General features: G+C 38.1%; 1 protein-coding gene and 1 pseudogene across 1 annotated transcript; one reads left to right on the top strand and one right to left on the bottom strand.

Moving 5' to 3' along the window:
- On the top strand, positions 1-2,289 carry LOC137049304 (putative nuclease HARBI1; annotated as a pseudogene).
- Positions 2,290-6,752: 4,463 nt separating this feature from the next.
- LOC137049067 (uncharacterized) lies at positions 6,753-14,001 on the bottom strand. Its single transcript, XM_067427455.1, has 4 exons — positions 13,856-14,001; positions 8,435-8,471; positions 6,976-8,289; positions 6,753-6,893 (listed from the first exon to the last, which is right to left on the bottom strand). Exons 1-4 carry the CDS (start codon positions 13,999-14,001, stop codon positions 6,753-6,755), a joined length of 1,638 nt encoding a protein of 545 aa, XP_067283556.1.
- Between the last annotated feature and the right edge of the window lie 6,236 nt (positions 14,002-20,237).

Raw genomic sequence — 20,237 nt, 5'->3', positions numbered from 1 at the left:
CGCTTGAAAAAATGGAAGCTGTTATGATGGTGTGTTTGCTGTATAGCATTTTTTCAGAGATGGAGATGGTGAGGCAGCATCAGCGTCAGGCTCACAGGAGGAGGCTGTTAATTTGTCGCCACCTCTGCCGTCAAAGACGTGTGATGGTAAGTACCTTTAATATAACGTTAGCGTAAGGACGGTGCTGACATTCGAGTGACGTAAGCGCTCGTATCATAGTTAAAAAATATATCTATTATGTTATGGGTCAAATTGACCCGCACTGTTTAACCACACATGACAGTCAAAGAATCTATATGGTTAAATAGGAGTTTATTGATTTAAATACGATTATATTGCCTGAGTGAACAGAACTGCGTCCATAGCAACGATCCATGGCAACGGTGTGATTTATTTTTTTATATCTAAAAATATATTTAATTTAAGAACTATTTGTTAAAGACTTGTCCTATCTCACAAACAAGATGAGCAGAGCTGTCATCTTTTCCATTGACACTTTTTATTTTGAAAAAATAAATTAACAAATTGACCCACAACATAAAAAGTGTTAAGCGTGTAATGGTAGAATGATAAAATGCAATTTTACACATGCAATGGTAACATGTGTACGTAACAAGTCAAAAAGGCTAAAAATTACAAGGTGAATGACCAGTAAAAGGGAAAAGCTTTAAATCCCCCCTCTGCAAAGCTGTTGAGCCAATATGTTTTATAGTTTAATAAATGTTAACTATATGACAACTGAAATTATACTTAAACCTTCCTCTCTTCTACATGTTGTACAGGCTCACCCCTACTGTGATATAAATGCCACAGTGCCAGTCCTGCAGCGATATTATGGCGGGGAGGACACACGGCCAGACTTCAGGCTGGGCAGAGAGGCCATGCAGCAGCTGATGGGGGCTCTGAAAACGAACAGGCAGCATGGATGGGGCCCGACCCTGGAGACACTCATGTTTCTGTTCTGGCTGGCAACCGGTTCAGCTTACAGAGTTGTCTCCAGGGTCTTTAACATTCCTCTGCCTACAGTGCACAGAGTTGTCCACAAGATGGTGGATGAGGTGGTTGCTGTGCTCCCCCTGTTTGTCTCTTTCCCTCACACTCAGGAGGAGCTCCAAGTGGTTGGAGAGAGGTTTGCTCGCTTGGCTAACCACCAAGCATTTGCCAAGGCAGCAGGGGCAGTAGACGGCTGCCACATCCGAATTAAATGTCCCGGCGGCCCTGATGGTCACGATTATAAGAACAGGAAGCTTTTCCCTTCAGTGGTGCTCCAGGCAGTCTGTGACCACCAGGGCCGCTTTATTGACATCTTTGTGGGTTACCCAGGAAGTGTGCATGATGCACGCATCCTTAAGAACAGCCCCATCTACACTAGGGGGACTTACCCTCCGCCTGGGTATTTTCTCCTAGCTGACGGTGGGTACCCATGTCTACAGGAACCCCTGGCCCTTATTACACCATATAAGAGGCCAGTGAGAGGCATGGCAGAGCAAAGGATTAACTACCATCATTCTAAAGGTCGCACAATCATTGAGCGTGCATTTGGAATGATGAAAACCCGCTTCAGGTGCATTTTTTTTAGAAGCACTTGAAGTACATGCACTGTTTGTCCCTAAGGTAATAAATCATTGCAATACTTCTGTGTAAATTTCTTAATTTAAGCATAGTAGCCTACTCAAAATAAGTTAGTATTTAAAAACTGCTAAAGCCACACTATCTTCTGTGTTCCTGTTATTTATTTTTTTTACATATCTTAACAGTCTTGAATCCTTTTGCTCTGCCTTATGCACAGGTGGTGGCAGCATGTGTGATTTTGCACAGCATTTGTGTTGGTGTCGGTGATGTGCTGGAAGAGGTGGAGGAGGAGGAGGACAACCAGCCTCCTGTGGATCCTGATGGTGGGGAGAGCCGGAGTGGAGCTGCTTGGCGGGCTGCGCTGACCAACGAGGTGTCTGCACTCCACGAGGCACCTCCTTGATCATGATTATTTTTGCCAGGTGAATAATTAAGTGTGGACTATGACCTGCTGTGCTTGCATCTAAGTACATAAAACACACCGCCATTGATAGACACCCAAATAACCATAAAAGTACATTAAGTATATTTTATTTACCTTCAGTGCTACAATATTACATATACTGCAACTGTTGCAGAATCAATGATCATCTTACATGACAGATTGGATTACCACTGGACTAACCTTAACATTCTTCTTCTGTCTGTAGCCTTGAAGCAACAACTGCTGCACCGGCGGAGCAGATGGCCGCTTGGGTTCTTCTCGTGTTGTATATAGTTGTAAATGTTTGAGTTTTTGTATATAGTTGTAGATATAATAATGTTATTTTAATTATTTGCTGTTACATGTATATAGGTTTCAAAATAGATGTTTGAATAAAAAAGTTGTGTGTAACAAAATTGAACTTCATGTTTTTTGTAGAGCTTGGAATACCCAATCACAAAACGTTGTAAATAAGGGTGAAGATAATGTTCAATACACTATTTTTTTTTCTATTGCAGTCTAAAGAACAAGTTTTTTTTTTTTTTTTTTTAAATGGATACACAGTTTATACTAAATAAATAAGGGGCAAAGACAAAACCAGTTCAATTTAATTAACTTTATTTTTCTGCCAACCTCTCCAACAGCAAAAAATACGATTTGCCCTCTCTCTGGCCTCTGCTTCCCTCCTCTCATCTGCCTCCCTCTGGTATTTAATATCCTCCTTTAATAGCTGCAGGATTGGATCCTCTCGCTCCCTTCTCCTCTTCTCTCCTCTGTGCCCTGCTCTCTCTTTGCTCCTGTCTCTCGCTCTCTCCTCCTCCTCCTCCTCCTCCTCCTCACCTCTTCCTTCATCTACCTCTTGTGCAGTGCTTGGCCCTGGTTTTTCCTCTTGGATCGAGGCAATAAGGCAAGGGGGAGAGACTGCTGCAGACTGCCCTAATGCCTCGTCCATGAGGGTAAACCAGGGCCAATTTCCTGCCGTGGCCTTGCCATCCTCTTTCCCTTGACCTGTGGCAGGACACTTGCATTCCTAAACAGTGAAGATCAAAAAGTTGTGATGTACACTACCATTCAAAAGTCTGGGGTCAGTATGATAAATGCTTTTAAAATAATTCTCTTCTGCTAACTACGACTGCGATTTGATAAAATAAAAAAAAATTACTACATAAAGACACGAATAGTATTAAATATTATTCCATTGTAAATCAGCTGTTTTCTATGTGAAAATACAGTAAAGTGTAATTTATTCCTGTGACCAAAACTTTAGTGTCACATGATCCTTCACAAATCAGTATAATGTGAGGATTTGATGCTCAAGAAACGTATATTATAGATGTTGAAAACAGTTGCTGGTCTGTCAGTTTTTTTGGTCTTTTCAGTTTTTCTGATCAGTTCTCTGATCAATTGGAAGCTCAAAAGATCAGCATTTGTTAACTAAAATCTTTTGTAACATTATAAATGTCTTAACTGTCACTTTCAAACAAAATAATTATTCCTTGATAAATAAAACTTGATTTCTTTCCTCCAAAAAATAAATAAAAATACAATTCTCACTGACCCAAAACTTGACCGGTAGTGTAGTAGTACTGTACACTACACTGCATATACTTACTGGAAGCTTTCTGTCAGGTTTACATTACTTCAAAAATCACAAAGTACATATCATTAACAGTTATTTCAATACTTGTCTCCCACCTTGTACTTGGTTTTTAAATTGTCCCACTTTTTTTTTTGCCTGGGCGTGGGAAACCCTTCCTTCGATCCTTAGCTTCTCCAAAATAAGCCTATGTGAATGACGGGGGGAGAAATAAAAAAAGATTACACAGCTATCACTTCTGATTCTGAAGATTAAATAATTAGCTTCTCACCGATATCCGTTCGCAGCGGTGTCTCTCCCCCCGGTAAACAGCTGTTTGTTTTTAACACGGAGGCGTATAAACTGTTATATATGTATAAACCTTGGTCCCTGTTAAAAAAGACGAGAAAGCTATTAATATGAACGTTACATTACTTTGTACAACTTAACTAGTTAACGTTATTTATAAAAGAAATGCCGGTGACGGCAACCAAGCTAATTGTTAAATGACGGCCGTTGGCCACCAATAACGTAATTTGTATATACTTTTTAATATCAATACGGTAGTAATTTGTACTGGCATTTAAAATGTACTTTTATTATAAAATGTACACTTAGCGAAGTGCGCTAAGGCTACTCATATGCATCCTTTTCTGTATATGGCATATTTTTCGAACGAAGGACTCAGTCCTTGGTTGAAATTCGAGGATTCTCGACATTGGAACAGTCCTTTGACGAGTGTTGATGACGTGGCATCCTCGGAATTCTGGCTTCCGAGGATCCTTCCTTGACATTGAGAAACGCCTTATGTTTAAGTCGTAACTTATGAAAACAACCGTCATTTTAACATTTTTATGTCTGTCAAATAATGACACTGTAAACATCTGTTACACCTTTAACTTCGCAAATAACCTTTAGCCTAAGCGGGATAATCCACGGCGTCTCGGTTTCCTTTCTGAACTTCTAAAAAATGCACAGAAAGCTATTATATTGTCGCATTTCATATGTTAATTATTTAAGGGAAATTATTTTTTTAAAAAGGTTTTTAAATTAAACATTTTGCGCATAGACATAGGCTTATTCCTTTTATAAACTGAATCCTATTTTTTCCGTTCTCTTGTGCGCTGTGGCGGAGACACGTTCAGGTACAAAATACATTTGAAAAAGTGTCCCTACCCGATTCTGGCGTGCGTCTTTCTGTGTGTTGTCAGACTTTTACAGACAGTGTGCACTTTATTGGTGAAGGACAAGAGGCTGATTTGCATATTTTATCTTTTTTTTTGTCTCATCCCTCTTACAGCTGCAGTAATGAAATGGAGCAAGGAGGCAACAGAGGAGCTGATTAAAAAACATGTTTCGGAGCACCTGAAACATGCTCCAACAAGGAAGGGAGGAGGAGGAGGACCCACTCAAATATATAAATTTTTTTTTTTTTTTTATAGATTATTATGTATGTTTTTTTATGTTATGTAAGATGTTTTAGCCTACAGGTTTTTTTCTTTCGTTATTTACATTTAAATAAATTAGTTATAATGCAATGTGTTACTTTTTATTTGACCCAGAAACAGTATAACTGATATCTAAAATCTGCAGTTGACATTTTAAGATGTTGAAAATACATCCACAATAACCACATTTGAACTAAAATGTATACTTCTAGAGACATCCTGGACGTCGATATTGGACGTCCAAAAGACGTCATGAAAAGATGTCATAAAAACGTTCATTCTGGCTCCTTAAGGGACGTCTGGTCAACGTGCAACAAAGACGTCGAAATGATGTCATAAAAACTTTCATTCTGGCTCTAATAGGGACGTCCGTTCAACGTCCGATAATGACGTCTTTTGGACGTCCCTTTGCTCAGTGGGATATATTTTGTTCAGTTGAGTACTTACAATATCCCAAATGTTTCCAACTATTTGTAAAATTGTGAGAAAATTGCTATTTCAACTAAGGACCCGGGACGTGTCAGCATAGCGTCTCAGCGAGTCGCCTGTCAATCGCGTCATATCTGCGCTACCCTCGCTTTTATTCTGCAGAAGCGCTTTTCTCTTAGCAGTGTGAACATGTCACAGCAGTGCCGAGCGAACGCACAGACTAACGTCATAAAATAATTTTAAACACACTTAAATGTATCTAATATGATAAACAGAGCTGCTCTATCTAATCATGACCAGAAAAAGCAGAAGTGCGGGCGCCCGGCGACTGTGTTCCGTCCCATCATAATAAAAGTCCCGGTGCTCGCGAGCCGTGTGTTTGTATAACAATCACTCCAGCGGCCGTGCTCAGCTCCACATTACTCTGTCCAGCTCTGCTTTACACTACAGTAACATTAATAACTGCATCCATCAACATGATTTCTGCCCGAGTCTTATTTTCCACCGTTTGTGAGGTGAAAACCACAAGAGATACTGCGCTCACACTTAGCGTCATCAAACTACGCCTTTGTTTAGAATAGGCGCCCTCCAGTGGACGGAAATTTGCATAGTGCACCTTTAATTCGATCAACAATTAATCGTTAACATCCCGAATATTGTGGGCTCTTCATCTTTTACCATTCCTCTAAGCTTTTGCCATTCCTCAACACTTTTATACAGAGAGCCCCACCGATTCCCAGAATGATTTTCATTTGGATTCTGCATAAACGTGGCCCGACTCTTACAAATCATAGGATGCTGCGATTCTGCTGTAACATGCAATAAAGACATAGAGAATTTATACTTGGTGCCTTCCTTAACGCTGGGTTATTTAGGAAACTGAACAGGGTAATCTTACCCTCACAACCAGAAACACTTCTTATGTGACATTGTTGATTTTGTGGACTAAAAACTAAATGAAAGCGCGGCAGAATATATATTTAAAGAATTCTCTCTTTCACCGCTATAAAAGTTTACCCAACTATGATGACTTCTGCATCTGAGAAACCCGAGAAAAAAGCGTCTTTAAACCGATCCAGGAAAATCAATGGTCATACAACAAGATCTGGGTTACCTCCTGACTACCTGAAGGTGACAATCTTTCCATGTTTCAAGTTGTGTTATTTATTTCTATTAATTTATAGCATCCACTGATAAGCAAACTGCAGGGGAGATCCAGCAATGTCCTTCAGGTAGGGCAGCACCAGCCTCTCAAATGATTTCATGACCACAGAGGTGAGGTTCATGCACCAGCGGGCTAAAATCAGCCACGATACTTAATTTTCAGGAAGAAGGAAATCATCCGCCCTAAAAATGACGACTTCTTTTTGGCTTCTTGAGCTGCACTTTCCTCAGTATCACCTTTGCTCTTGCTGTCCTTTTTGGACCTGAAGGGATTCTTCATCTTCAAAAAAACGACACTCATGATTAAAACAGAATTCATTTCAGTAAGTAAATATAGGTATTAAGTACAGAAGAGAAATTACCTTTATAGAGATGTTTGACTTCATCATCTTTAACTTGTTTTTGAAGGTCAGTTTTGGCAGATCCTCCTGAACCGACACAGCCTGACTGTGCATTTCAATCGGTGCTAACTGTTCAGTCAGTGGAAATTTCTTTGCCAGCAATTCAAAAACTTGACTGACCACCAATTCTGTCAGATGATCCACCACTGTCGGATTGAAATCTTCTTCATTGACGATTAAGGGTATCACTGGAGTATTTTCAGGGAGTTTCACAGGTTGGGGGAATCTGGAGGACACAAAAAGACGCTGCACAAGTTCCTCCACAAAATAATGGAGAAAATGTTTAGCATTCATTCTGATCTCCTCCGAGACTTTCTCTGCCTGCGGCATCTCACATCTCAGGACGCAGTTCATTAAATCTTTGAGCCTTTGGTGCAGACGTTCTGATGCTGCATTACTGATGTCCTCCCCTCTGAAGTGACCGTTGCACTTTGACATATAAAGAGTGGTCATCAGTGAGTCAAACAAGGTGACGGTCTTTAGCCTGTCACTGTCTGAGGGTTGATCTGACTCCAGTAGGACAAGTAACATTCTACCCTTATATGACTGAAAAGTCGGCCGCAGAACTGGGACAGGCTCACTTTTCAATGTCCTGGACGCTGCAGTAGGATTCGTTGACCATGCCCTAATGACATCCTCCACAATGTAGTCGATTACATTGCTTGTGGTCTCAAACGGAAGGCTCGTTCTGAGTGCGCATGGGAGTTTGCCCTCTATTGCCGCAAGGACCGTGCCAATTGCTGTTGTGGCCACTGCACGGGAGATGTTGCAATGCAAAAGACTCAGCTTTTGGATGACCCCACTAATCAGTAATTCTCCAATATTAGTGCAGGAATCATCCGGACAGAAGTAAACAAAGCATGGTGATGAGGATGGGTTGATCTTCAGAACATTGTTGCGCATCACCACATTCACCCAATGACAAACTTCCTCCACCACAATGCCAGCGAGTTCAGAGGAACGGCAATTGTCTTCACCCAGAGAGTCGCTGAAATCGCATTCACCACTGCTGAGGAGACCATCCACCGTGATCCCAAAAAGAGTTTCAAGTGGATATGTATATGGAAACTCTTCCGTCTTCAGGATCACTGGTCTTTCTGATGGGTCCTTCTGAAGATCCTCAGTGGATGCGGATGTTGATGGTCTGTTTGAGTTCACAACTGCAGATGGATCCATGCCTACTATACTTGATAGTTTTGGGATTAAATCAGTTGCAGTTGTGGTGGCTGATGTTGCAATTGAAGTCAGCATTTCATAGATTTGCTGTCTGGAGAACTGTGTGGGAATAAAAGCTTAATTAGTTTGTTCTAATGATGTGAGCTGTTTTTTTTTTTTTAATTAAAACCTACACATCGTTTGCTTTGTTCCAAAACATGGACATACAGTTTTATAGTGTATTCATATGCAAAAGTAGACTTACCGGGTAGCTCAGTGCGACCTGTATCACTTCCAAATTCCTGAAGAACATACAAAACAGTTAATATAATATAAGATGTGAAGTTTGATGACAAACTTTGATGTTGGCTTGACAAAGTCTTGTCTGAGAAGTAAACAAAATGTAAATATTCTAATACATGTTTAACACATTGCTAACATGTTTCTATCATGAATTAGCTCATTTCTAGCATGTTAACTATGAATTATGTTGTTAGCATGTATTAAAATGTTTATAGCACGATCCTAGCATGAATAAGCATATTGCTAGCATGTTTTCAAACTTTTTAAAATGTTTTTTGTGTAATTGTTTATATTAGGCATTTTGGTTACACTTTATTTTGATGATCCCCCATGTATGTTCTTAAGCCGATTATGCCTAATAAGCCAACAATGAACATGGTCATGTAAACGTGGTAACCCATTCTTTTATGTCGGAGTAAGGTCATAAACGGCTTACACATAAACCGGTCAGAACAGGTAGTTTTTTGCCTCTTACCCTGATTTTGTGCGGCATCTAAACTCATTAACCTGCTTTCTTTTGGGCTTATTAAAAACGTTAAAAAGCGCAAACTTAGAGCAGATTTAAATGCATCCAGCGAGTGTTTTGCATGAAATAAGGACATATATCACAAACGCAGACTCTTTTAAAACCCAGAAAATTGTAAAGATGTGTTCTCATCTCATACAGCAGAAGTAGAAGAGGTTTAATTCAAAATGCTGCATCTGTAACTGAATGAGGGATAATATGAGCCGTAAATCTCCCACTGACACGGTGCACGGTTTATTTAACATCACTACTGACTTAACATTTGGAATACTCTGAGTCAGATATGGACATAAATATTTTTGACGTCACTACAAGAAAATAGCCAGGTTTATTAATAAAGTCATGTAAACTCGGTGTACTTGCATTGTCACTGGTTTTGCTCATCCTCATCTGTAAATGCTACTAATTCACGCAAGTATTTCCCTTTTTGCCAGAGTAAAGTTCTGTCGACGTAGCATACTTTGTCAAAATAGCATACCGGAAGTTGAGTTTTATAGTGGGATCTGTCAATTTAGCCTACTTTGTCAAAGCTGCATACAGCGCTTCATAGAAAATGAAGTGTTGGGGTATCCTTTATAGTTATTTTTCACACTAACCAGCATACGCCTTCATAACCTATTTCTGTGTATCTTACTAAAAGAAAATAAATTCTAAAAGCATTCATTGTTTATAGACTGGTTGAATTTTTTTAAAAAACAAATTTCAAATAGGTACTATTTGTACAGTACTTTATGACTCCACTTGCTAAAAATAATAAATTGAAAATGTCAGTCAACATTTCTTGTGATTGTACAAGGCATGCAATTAGATAATGTGTATATATAATACACCAACACTTACCGCTTGTAATCTTACGTATGCTGAAATGATGGTTTAAATTTAAGGCATGCGCAATTCCACAAATTTCACTGCTGCGCAAGCGCATTAACCCAAGGTATCCCATTCTGATGGGTATGGTGTTCCGTCAGAACACCGGCTCTCCCTATAAGCGAACTAAGCGGCTGCTTAGAGCCCCGTCGCCAATAGGGGGCCCCTAACTACAGTTTGTACTCGCCGCAGTTTAAACATCTGGGATATTGTAGGTACTCAACTGAACAAAATATATAACACTGGCCTAGTGGTTTTTGGATATTTTACTGCAAAAATACTACATAGTGCACCTTTAATAACGTTATAACTGTTAGTTATTACGTTATCTTTACTTATTGAATTTGCAAGTTGATGTTTAGTCATTAATAGAGTAACTGATGAAAAAAGTCGGTAGTTGGAAGTGGAACTTGGTGCAGCTGAAGTTAGCTGTCTGTCAATTATGCTGAATCAACATTGCTTACGCTATGGTCCAGCTGTTAGCCCCAGCTCCGGGAGTTACAGCTACAGACCCACCTCCTATGAATGTCATACATGCAAACTAGGGTTTTACTTTCCCGACCGGACAAATAAAATATTAAAATAACCAGAAGCGCGAGAATGAGTCAGTTTTTTTATTTTATTATTATTACATTCAATGTAAACAGCGATTGATATAATGGAGTATATCTCTGGTAACAAAATCGCGTAGAGGCTCGCGCTGCCTGTCTGTAGAGACATACGTGGAGAAATCAAAACAAATGAGCAGCACTATAAACTCACAGAAGAAACATACTGGGGTAAAATGGAGTTTTTATTTATGTATAATTTATGATATTGTTAATAACACAAGTCGACTAAGGGAGCTGAACATTATCACGATTGCATACGTTGCAATCGTGAATTTTGTAGCATGAATTGATAGGCTAGCTCAATAAAGTAGCCTAATTAATTATTAGGTATTTACATTTTAGACTTAAACTACTTTTTTTGTTCTATTTCACCCATGATTTCTCAGATGCAAATACTTCCAAAGGAAAGCAACACTCAGCGCGGTGTTTTGTACTGAATGATTCAGCGTTTTGAATGAATCATTTGAATGAACGACTCAATGACTCGCTCATTAAGACGGTCACTTGCTGCCACCTATTGGCAGTTTAGTTTCATGTTTAAAAGTATCATTGCAGTTGTTTATTTGTATATTCAAACAATTAGAACATCAATCTCATAACACTATTTTTTGCTGTTTTATTTTTGTAGTTTAAATTATTTATTTGATTGGTAACAGCCCTATAGTGTCTTACCATTATAACTGCATTTATTAATCAAATGTAAGAATTTAACATGAAAGATGATGCATACATTTAATACGATAAAAAAAGCCCTGGAGTAAATATCACAAATATGCAGATAAGTAGGCCTATGTAAAAGCTGATAGAACACTGATGAGAATATTACATTGTACAGTACATACAATTTGATATGTACTCTACCTGATAGGCCAGAAGTTCATCAATATCAAATCTAATTGTGAAATTTGTGACAATGCCCAGTGCTTTCTGTAAATGTTTTATTTTTTATTTTTTTACTTGAAGCAGATGTTCATTTCTTGTCAGAGTTCATCAAAATGCTTTGTTGGTTGTAAAAACACAAAAATGTTATACTGAGATCCCCCTAAAAGTATTTAATTCAGAAACGTGTCACCTTTTTCACCACTTGTCAGTTTGCAGGTATGGAATGTATTTTCCTATATTTAATGTATTTTATATTTAATGTATATATTTAATATATATATATATATATATATATATATATATATATATATATATATATATATATATATATATATATATATTGAATATATATTAAATAAATATATATTAAATATATATTATATATAATATATATATATATTAAATAAATATATATTTAATATAATATATATATTTAATTTTTATATTTAATGTATGTATTTTCCTGTATTTAACCTTACATGACCTACACTAGTTCTGGGAAAGATAGCGTCTCAATAGACGTTTATTACAATAAAAATAGTTGAATTATTAAACATTAAAGAAAAAAGAAAGTAAAAAGCAAGAGAGAGCAATCATTTGACAGTCAAAATCAAGATGAAGTTTAAAATAAAGTGGTTAAATACAAGCTTTTTCTTATGGTCTTAATTGAATAGGCAATTAAAGATTATTAATAAATAAATTATCTATATACTATTATGAAATTTTTTATTTATTATATACATTAAGACTGTAATAAAGATGTAGAAATGTGTCCTGTTTAATGAGTGTACTTTAATAAGCAGTAATATAATTGTAGGTACAGGTACAGATAAAATGTGTAAAGTGTAGGTTGTATACAGTTGCTGGTTTGCGGTGACAATACTCCATTGCAAGGCAGGGCCCCAAAATGATCCTGCTTGGGGCCCCCAGATTTAGCTATGAACCCCCAGAGCGATTCTATTGGCTGAAAGAATGTTTAATAGGTAATCTGTTCAGAGCCTGATTACAAATCTTACAAAATCGCGTTTTGATTTTTGCTATTTAAATTGTGTTAAAATAGTCTTTAATGTCTTACAAATAATATGTTTCATATACTAGTAGTATAGGCTATAACTGAAGCTATAAGTGCTTATATAAGTATATGAGATATATATGCATATCTCTTAATCTATTTATTTTGTGCACCTGTTCTGTATATTGCTGTTTTAAAAAATTTTTTTTTATATATATATTCTTTATCATTTAAATTATAGTTACATTACTATGTCATGATTTTGTATTGGTACTTAGTTTATCAGTCAAAATAATTCAGAGCATGTTTTTGCTCCCATTATAGCAATCAATTACATATTTCAAATAAACGTTTTGCGTGTGAATGAGTGTACTTATGGCAATGAATTCATAATTTATTTTAAAACAATTGCTTGTCAAGAACCATGTATAACAACTTTTGATCAGGCATTTTTGCTTTAAAGGATTATTTACAAATTAGATTTATATCATATTTATTATTTTGTTTTCATTTAAATACTTGGGCTAATATTGCAAGTTCTATAAAAAGCACTATTGGTTTGAATTAATTAAATATATTATAAAGTGATTGGTTGTGCGGGCGTGTGCGCGACTGCGCGTCTTTGTCCTGATGCGTCATTCAAGATAAACTAATGCTGATGATCACATCGCTTGAACTCGTGTTCATTAATATCATTTTTTTCAGGTAACCAATGTATAAAAAGCACACACACATTGTTTTTATAGGAAGGACTGTTAACTGTATTGTTTTCCTAATGTAACTTATATGTGAGAGTCTGTTTAGAGTTAACGATTGGTGCTGCGCATATGGTTAGCAAACGTGTTGCGATTAGCGCGCGCGCTCGAGTGATACGGAGACAGATTACAGACTATGTAACGTGATTGTATGTTTTTTGTTTTCCTTTAGTAGTTAATTTATGAGCTATGAGTTTATTTCGCGCAGTTTAACTGAGTATATGATGTCATGGTTCGTCGAGGGAACTTGGATGTATGGATTGAAATTTGAGTACTTACATGGCATGTAATTTAAACCTGTATTTAAATGTGTGATGCTCTGTGTGCACATGTTGATGTACATAATTTGTATTAATTCAAGATAAGCTAATGCTGTTGCTCGCTTTCCTTTAACTCGTGTTCATTAATAATCATTTTCAAAGACACCCTTTATGTTTATGCCCCCAAAGCTGCCGTTTTAGCTGAGGGGGGCTCTGGGCATTAACTGTAATAACTCCGCATTGCAAGCACCAATTCGGTTCTTTTTTTTCTATAGACTGTACTCACAAAGATATAACGATCAAGATAAACTTAAAAATTCGCCGGAGTTGTCCTTTAGGAGGGGGAAAAATCTGGGCTTTTTTAGGTCATATCGCCCAGCCCTACAATTACACTAAAACTATAGTAAAATAAGGTTCATCATTAGAATATAACAGAATTACAAATTAATAAGTAAATAAAAAAGACATACTGCTCAGTCAGATTCCACAAGAAGTTGCCGATGATTGGTTGAAAAGTGATATCCTCCAGCTGTGGTACAGAGAGTTTAGCTGCTAAGCCCACCGCAAAGGCCAGTTCTCTGTAATGGTCTGATTGAACTCCAGTATTACAAGCCATTGTAAACTATTATCAAACACCAAGTACAGTAGAAGAATGCTATGGATACACTTTACGTCGAGACTGCAGAAAGCGGTGTGTGCCAGGACGCCTGCAGCTTCAGTTATAGTGTGTGCTGACTGTGACATCATAATAGAGAGATTAGCACTGTTGAACATTCTAATGGAATGATGAAGAAATGTGGGCTGCTCTACTGCAAATGCTTATGTGTGTAGAGGTGGGCGATATAGCCTCAAAATTATATCAAGATATTTTAGGAATATTTGTGATAACGATATTTATGACATTATAGCAAAAAATATATGACAATGTTTTATTGGTTATTGCAGCTGGTAGGCAGCAGCATTTATTATTGCAAATAAAATTAAAGGCATTGTTTATCCTTTTCCAATGAGCTAATATCAATGATGAGAGAATATTTAATTCAAAGTGTAACTCTACTGACATAAGGTACAAGTTACTAGTGTTTTCACTGGAAATCTTTAAAAAAAATAATAAAAAATGGATATTTGTTAACCAAACCGGAGCCTGCTTGCTGCTGTCCCGTGCTGATGGGAAATCCAGAGTAATTTAAAATTACTACTGTTATTGTTTCACAAAACGTTGTTAAGACTTTTTCAGGTGAGAATGTAGTTGTTTAAAGCTTAAATCAGTGGTTTTATTTATTAAGAGAGCGCCTATTTGAAAATCTTATCCACCGTTTTTTGAGTTAAGAGATCCAGTCGATCAGCGGCGCTCAGCGCTCATTAACCCCGGCGAGACCAGCCGTTCCTTGGCTAGTCCTTTTGGCGTTTGCCGCTGGGTCTGATGTCTCTGAAGTGGTTAAACATGAGAGAATTTGTCTTGTGTAGAATCAGACCGAACATGTTTTGATTTCAGAATGCACACTTTTGAAACATCCTCCCTCACATCTCCCCCTCCCTCTTTCCCTTTCTGTCAATGGGGGGGATGGGTAGATGTGAGGGTGGATGTTTCAGCCGGGACTTTTTACTGCGCCGAGTCGAAGTACTCTCAGAAGTGCTATTCTGCCATACAATATACTTCTCCTTTTTAATCCGCTTAGAAAAGCGCCACATTTTATTTTGTGTCACCATACTGGATCGTTCAACTATTCGTGTAACTGTATTTAAATAGGGAAAACGTAGAGGTGTTTGGTTCTAACTTTATCTCTGTTTGGTACCATAGTGAATGAACTAGGCTTAGTAGGTTAAAATAAATGCTATCAGAATGTCCCAGCGTGTTCGAGCGATTAAGTGCACACACTGAGACGAGAGATATCAACTTGTTTTAGTTAAGGGAATAACAATTTAGGCCATCCTTAAAAATATTTTTGTTTTCCCGTAACCCGACCGACCCTGTCAATTTAGGGCCGACTCAATTTTTTTTTTTTTTTTCCTTTTAGTCCAAACCGACTTGCCGGTTGTAAATTTGCTTTAAGACCGACCAATTTCTTTTTTACTCTTCAAACAACTAACAACTAACTTAATATAAAGTAATAAAATAATATGAATTATATTTTAGTAAGTATAATAAATATATAAATTGCCTGGGCCTATATACAAACGAAGGCTATGTTCTTTCTTTTATAGAAAAACCTGTGACGTCATCTATGGAAGTCACACTATGGCCTGTGCGTATTAAAGCCCTGTCGGAGCTTTCGCCGCATTGTGTGACAGGAGTCAGGACCATGGACACGTTACACACACCAGGCAAGTTCACTGCAGAGGGGAGGGCTTTGGGGGTTTGAGCCCCTGCCCTTTTTGAAATTTAATCAAAAGTGCCCCTCTCAACATTCATCATTACTATATTGTGGCTAATGAAACAGAATTTTAATTTTAATTAATATAACAACGTGTACAAAACAGTAACAAATGGCGGAAAAGCCGTTTATCTTGTCTCTGTCAGTTTGAAATGGTTGTTGTCATAACGCGTTGCTATGGGTAGCGTGTGTTTTGATAGACTACGCGCAGGCTTCACTACAACAGCGATAATAAAAGAAAATACGTGGGCAAAACGGTCTATCTTTGTAAACTGTGTTCAATGCATGCGAGTGCAGCCGTATGACCAGTCATTTTCGCCATCATCACCCGGGTATATTCGCCAGAAGACGTGAATGAGAGCTCTCTGCAGTGTGATCTGTCTGCGCTCGTTCAAAAGCGCGCGCACGTCTCAGAGCGTGCAAATATTGAGTAATCTTTCAAGTCTTGCGCTTGAACGGACAAACTCGCACAAAAAGTATGTCAACATGTCGATCTTGATGAGTATCCAAGCAGACAGTCTGTATGTGCCTTAAGAGAACTGTATTCAGTCAAGAAAGACGAGCATATCCCTGTATTAGGTCTTAAAGGGGCAGTAGCCTTTACTCTGTTTAATGTCAAACAAAAGATAAGGACATCACTCGCTGCTCTTGGTTGAATAGGTCTTGTAAGTTTAATAAGGATTAATTTTTAATTGAAACAGTTAAATGTGCAGTTACTTTACATTCTAAAAAAACTGTTAGACCTACCTGAAAAATTTGAAAAGCATTGTTTATTTTATTAGTATCTTTGCTCAATAGTATTTATTTGTGCTGCTGCTTGTATTTAAGTTTTTTGTTCTTATTTGAGAATAAAAAAAGAGCTAAAATACGTGAGAAACCCAGAAAAAAGGGAGGGTTGACAGCTATGAGTCAATGACAGCTAGCTGGTGGTTGGAACCTTTTCTTAATGAATGCACCTAAAATTTATCCAATAAACATGTTTTTGACAAATATTTCAATTTGTTTGTGGTCTATATAGCCTGCAATTAGCCTATGCTTGAAGACCCAGTCAGTGACGTCACGTTATGCTAATTTGTTTAAATTCATACCTATGTAATCACCATCACTAAAAATGTACTTTTTTTATATATATATTAAAATTTGGAGAAATAAAATATAGACCTACCTACCTACTTTTTTTTTTTTTTTTTACTGTTGGATGGCCTTAATATAAAAACGTGGTGAAGTATCCCTTTAAATGTTTAGAACATTTATGTACACAAACCCAGAATGTACAGGGAGACTTCAGATATAAAAACAATGTATCCTTAGCCAATTTTATCTCAGAAAAATCATATAAATGTCCTAGTATTTCAATCGAATGCGGAATAGATTAGGGAATACCAATATTGTGGTGTGGTGGATTTACTTTCTACGTCATGAGCAATCCAGTTCTCTCTACAGATCAGTTATTGAACTTTAATGCATAAAGTAATACATCCTTTCCATTCAACTTTTGGCCCTCAACAGTATGTTTTTAACACCTTTTATGAAACTCTGAAAACCGTGAAACTCGTGACTATGTGTAGAACTCAACTAGACGGTTCCAACGAGCCGGGTGCTGCCAGGATAGCTTCATGGGCATCAGAGTTAGGGCCCTTTTTCTTTTAATATATCGGTAATGCAGGGGCCCCTAGGCTCGTGTGGGGTCTCATTGGAAAGGTCTCTTTTTTTTCTTTTTTCTAATAGGTTGGTCTATTCAGTGATCGTTTATTACACAGTATTAAATAATTTTGCATCATTTACACTGTGTTCTAACAATTTCTGTCGTTTCTCTTTTCATACAGCAGTCAAGTGGCCCTTGTGCATGTAGTGGATTGCCAACGGGAGTCCACGGGATGGCAAAAAGAGCAGCGGAACCTCCTCCTACACCATGCATGCCACAGGGTGAGGCTGTCCAATATGGAGCACCCACTCTGTGGCAGGCATGTAAAGTACCATGAAAAGCACCTGGAAGAGGGCTCACAGTGACTTGTCGGTAAGTCAGGCTTAAAACTGACAGGATTGACCCTGTTGTTTTACATTAATGTATGAAACTGCTTATGTAAAAAATACTGAACTGTTGTTTTTATAATGTTTAAGGAGTCTGCTAGGTCAAAGGTGGGGAAGCTCCATATTCTTAGGGATTCGGAGCCAGTCATAATAATAATTTTATTTATAACGCAGTCCAAAGCATCTCAAAGTGCAACAATGGAAAAGTGAAAAATTAATAAAAAGTAAAAATATAGAATAAAACATACAATCCATAAAAACCATTCTGAACAGAAAAGTCTTCAGTTCAGCTTTAAACTGGTGCAGGCTCCGTACTGCTCTCAGCTCACTGAGAAGGAGGTTCCAAAGCCGCGGCGGTGCAGCTGAGCAGAAAGCTTGATTTCACATCACACACACGCTCTCATTCTCACTCTCACTCACTCACACACATGGTACGAAGCTTGGTTGTGAGGACTTGAAGAAGCAGGTGGCCTGATGATCCGAGTGTGCAGGTGGAGAATTTCAGAGTGATGAGTTCCTGTAGATATGTTGGTGCATGTCCAGTGATGCATTTATGTGTGAGCATTTTGTAGTCAATTCGGGATGAAACAGGAAGCCAGTGCAATGGGTGTAGGATGGGAGTTATGTGATCATATTTACGTGATTATAATTATTTTTATATCCCGATGAGGCCGCGTCAGACCGGCGGGAGACCAGCCCTCTCAGCTGCCGGAGGAGGTCCATACTGCAGGAGATGAGCAGGAGCTGCTCGCAATGTTGGGTAGGAATCCGTTGATCCTCATAATCCTAATAGTGCTAAACTAAGTCAATGCTTGCTTTGTTTTTCAGACAAGATATTCCCTTTGAAGTTTAATTTCTGTAAATTATTTTTTATTTATTTTTAATAGTTTTTAATCAAAATTCAAATGGTTGGAGAACTGACGGTGGAGGCGGTGCAGGAGGAGCGGCCCCCCTGCACAGAACCCAGGTGCCTTGAGGAGCAAGACAACCTGAAGAAGGAGGTCAAAGTGCTTTCTGAGGCTCTGGGGGAAATCTACAGGCCACAAAGGCCGGCCATTCCGCACTCCTTTGTTTGGGGAAGTCCGTCTTCTCACAGGGGGCTCGGCTCGTTGAACCGTTAGCAGGTGTGTTTGCTGACTATTTGCATTTATCATTCTTTTCAGGCCCGAGGTTTGCGTCTGCTGCTCATCCACAGTGTGGAACAGGAAAGTGCACCCTGCCCCGCCCGTGATGTTTTATTAAATTAAATGTAATAAAATGCTTTATTAAAAATGTATTATTATAAAATAATTATTAAAGGGGTGATGAATTGAGAAATCAACTTTTCCTTGAGCTTTTGATGTATAAAAGGTCATGGCAATATAAGATTATCCTGTAAAGTTCAGAGCTGAAAACGTCCTTGTTAGTCAAAGAAAAGATTTTATAGACACCAGGCCCAGAAAACCAGTGTATGCTTCTACTGACATCAGTGCGTGACGAAACACCGCCTCTACAGAATAATAAGCGCCCCGTGAAGTTCAGTAGCCCCGCCCACTGACTCATGGGATCACGCAAGCAGCAGCAATAAACACAAACGCAAAAGACACTGTGCTATTCCTGGTTGTGGAAGAACACAGTTGCTACATAAGCTTCATTCGGATCCTAATAGGAATGTGTGGTTGAACTTTATTTTTAATGAAGTTCCAGGTCATGATGTTCACTTATTTTACCGCGGGATCGTTTGCAAACAAATCTCAGTCACAATGCTATTCTTCTATATTGGATCCGACAGGAGGAATGGTGCAACACACTTATGTGAGTAAAACGTGTTTTTATATGTAATAGTATTGCATTGTTATAGATCGTTTTGCTTATGTGTATGTGTCTAAGGCCGGGGACACACTGCAAGCGTGTCGTGAGCGTCTCGGCTGCGTGGCGTGTCCGTTTTTATTTCGGCTCCCATGTTAACCGGTTAGCGCTTACATACTGCCTGTGTAAACGCGTGCATGCTTCAAATAGAAGAGTCGCCTATTTTTCACGCGACACGCAAGCGTGTTGGAAGCGTTTCTAGGCAAAACAGCATAGGAAAAGTTGTTTATATGCCCTTTTGACACGAATACATATTAATAAATGACATTTTCATGTGTGAAAGTCTTTAGGTTAACATAAATGCAGATATAGGCCTACTTGTTAACAAAAAACAACATAATTATCGTTTTGAAATATTAAACCTGTCAATACAGAACGAAATATTCTGTAGCCTATTTTGCCGTCAATGCCATATATATATGTATGGTCAATAGGCTACTGCCGACGTTGTCTTTGCTGTATCATAGGCAATATATTTATATTTAACATGAAGTATAGGGCTTCCCAGCAGCAGCAGCGCCGCGTCAGACACGCTTCTGGTGTGCAAAGACAGAGAAAACGCCAGGCTGCCGCCCCGCGGCTGACACGCAGCAGAAAC

This window comes from Pseudorasbora parva, chromosome 20 (assembly GCF_024679245.1).
Source record: "Pseudorasbora parva isolate DD20220531a chromosome 20, ASM2467924v1, whole genome shotgun sequence".
Classification (NCBI taxonomy): domain Eukaryota; kingdom Metazoa; phylum Chordata; class Actinopteri; order Cypriniformes; family Gobionidae; genus Pseudorasbora; species Pseudorasbora parva.
The sequence above is the reverse complement of the archived record's forward strand: the minus strand, read 5'-3'. Positions and strand labels throughout refer to the sequence as shown.

Coding starts and splice junctions, on each gene's coding strand:
- LOC137049067 (XM_067427455.1), bottom strand. CDS start 14,001: ATGGCTTGTAATACTGGAGTTCAATCAGACCATTACAGAGAACTGGCC. Junction 8,472..13,855: donor TTGTGGAATCTGACTGAGCA/GTATGTCTTTTT, acceptor TATGTTCTTCAG/GAATTTGGAAGTGATACAGG. Junction 6,894..6,975: donor AGTCAAACATCTCTATAAAG/GTAATTTCTCTT, acceptor GTTTTTTTGAAG/ATGAAGAATCCCTTCAGGTC.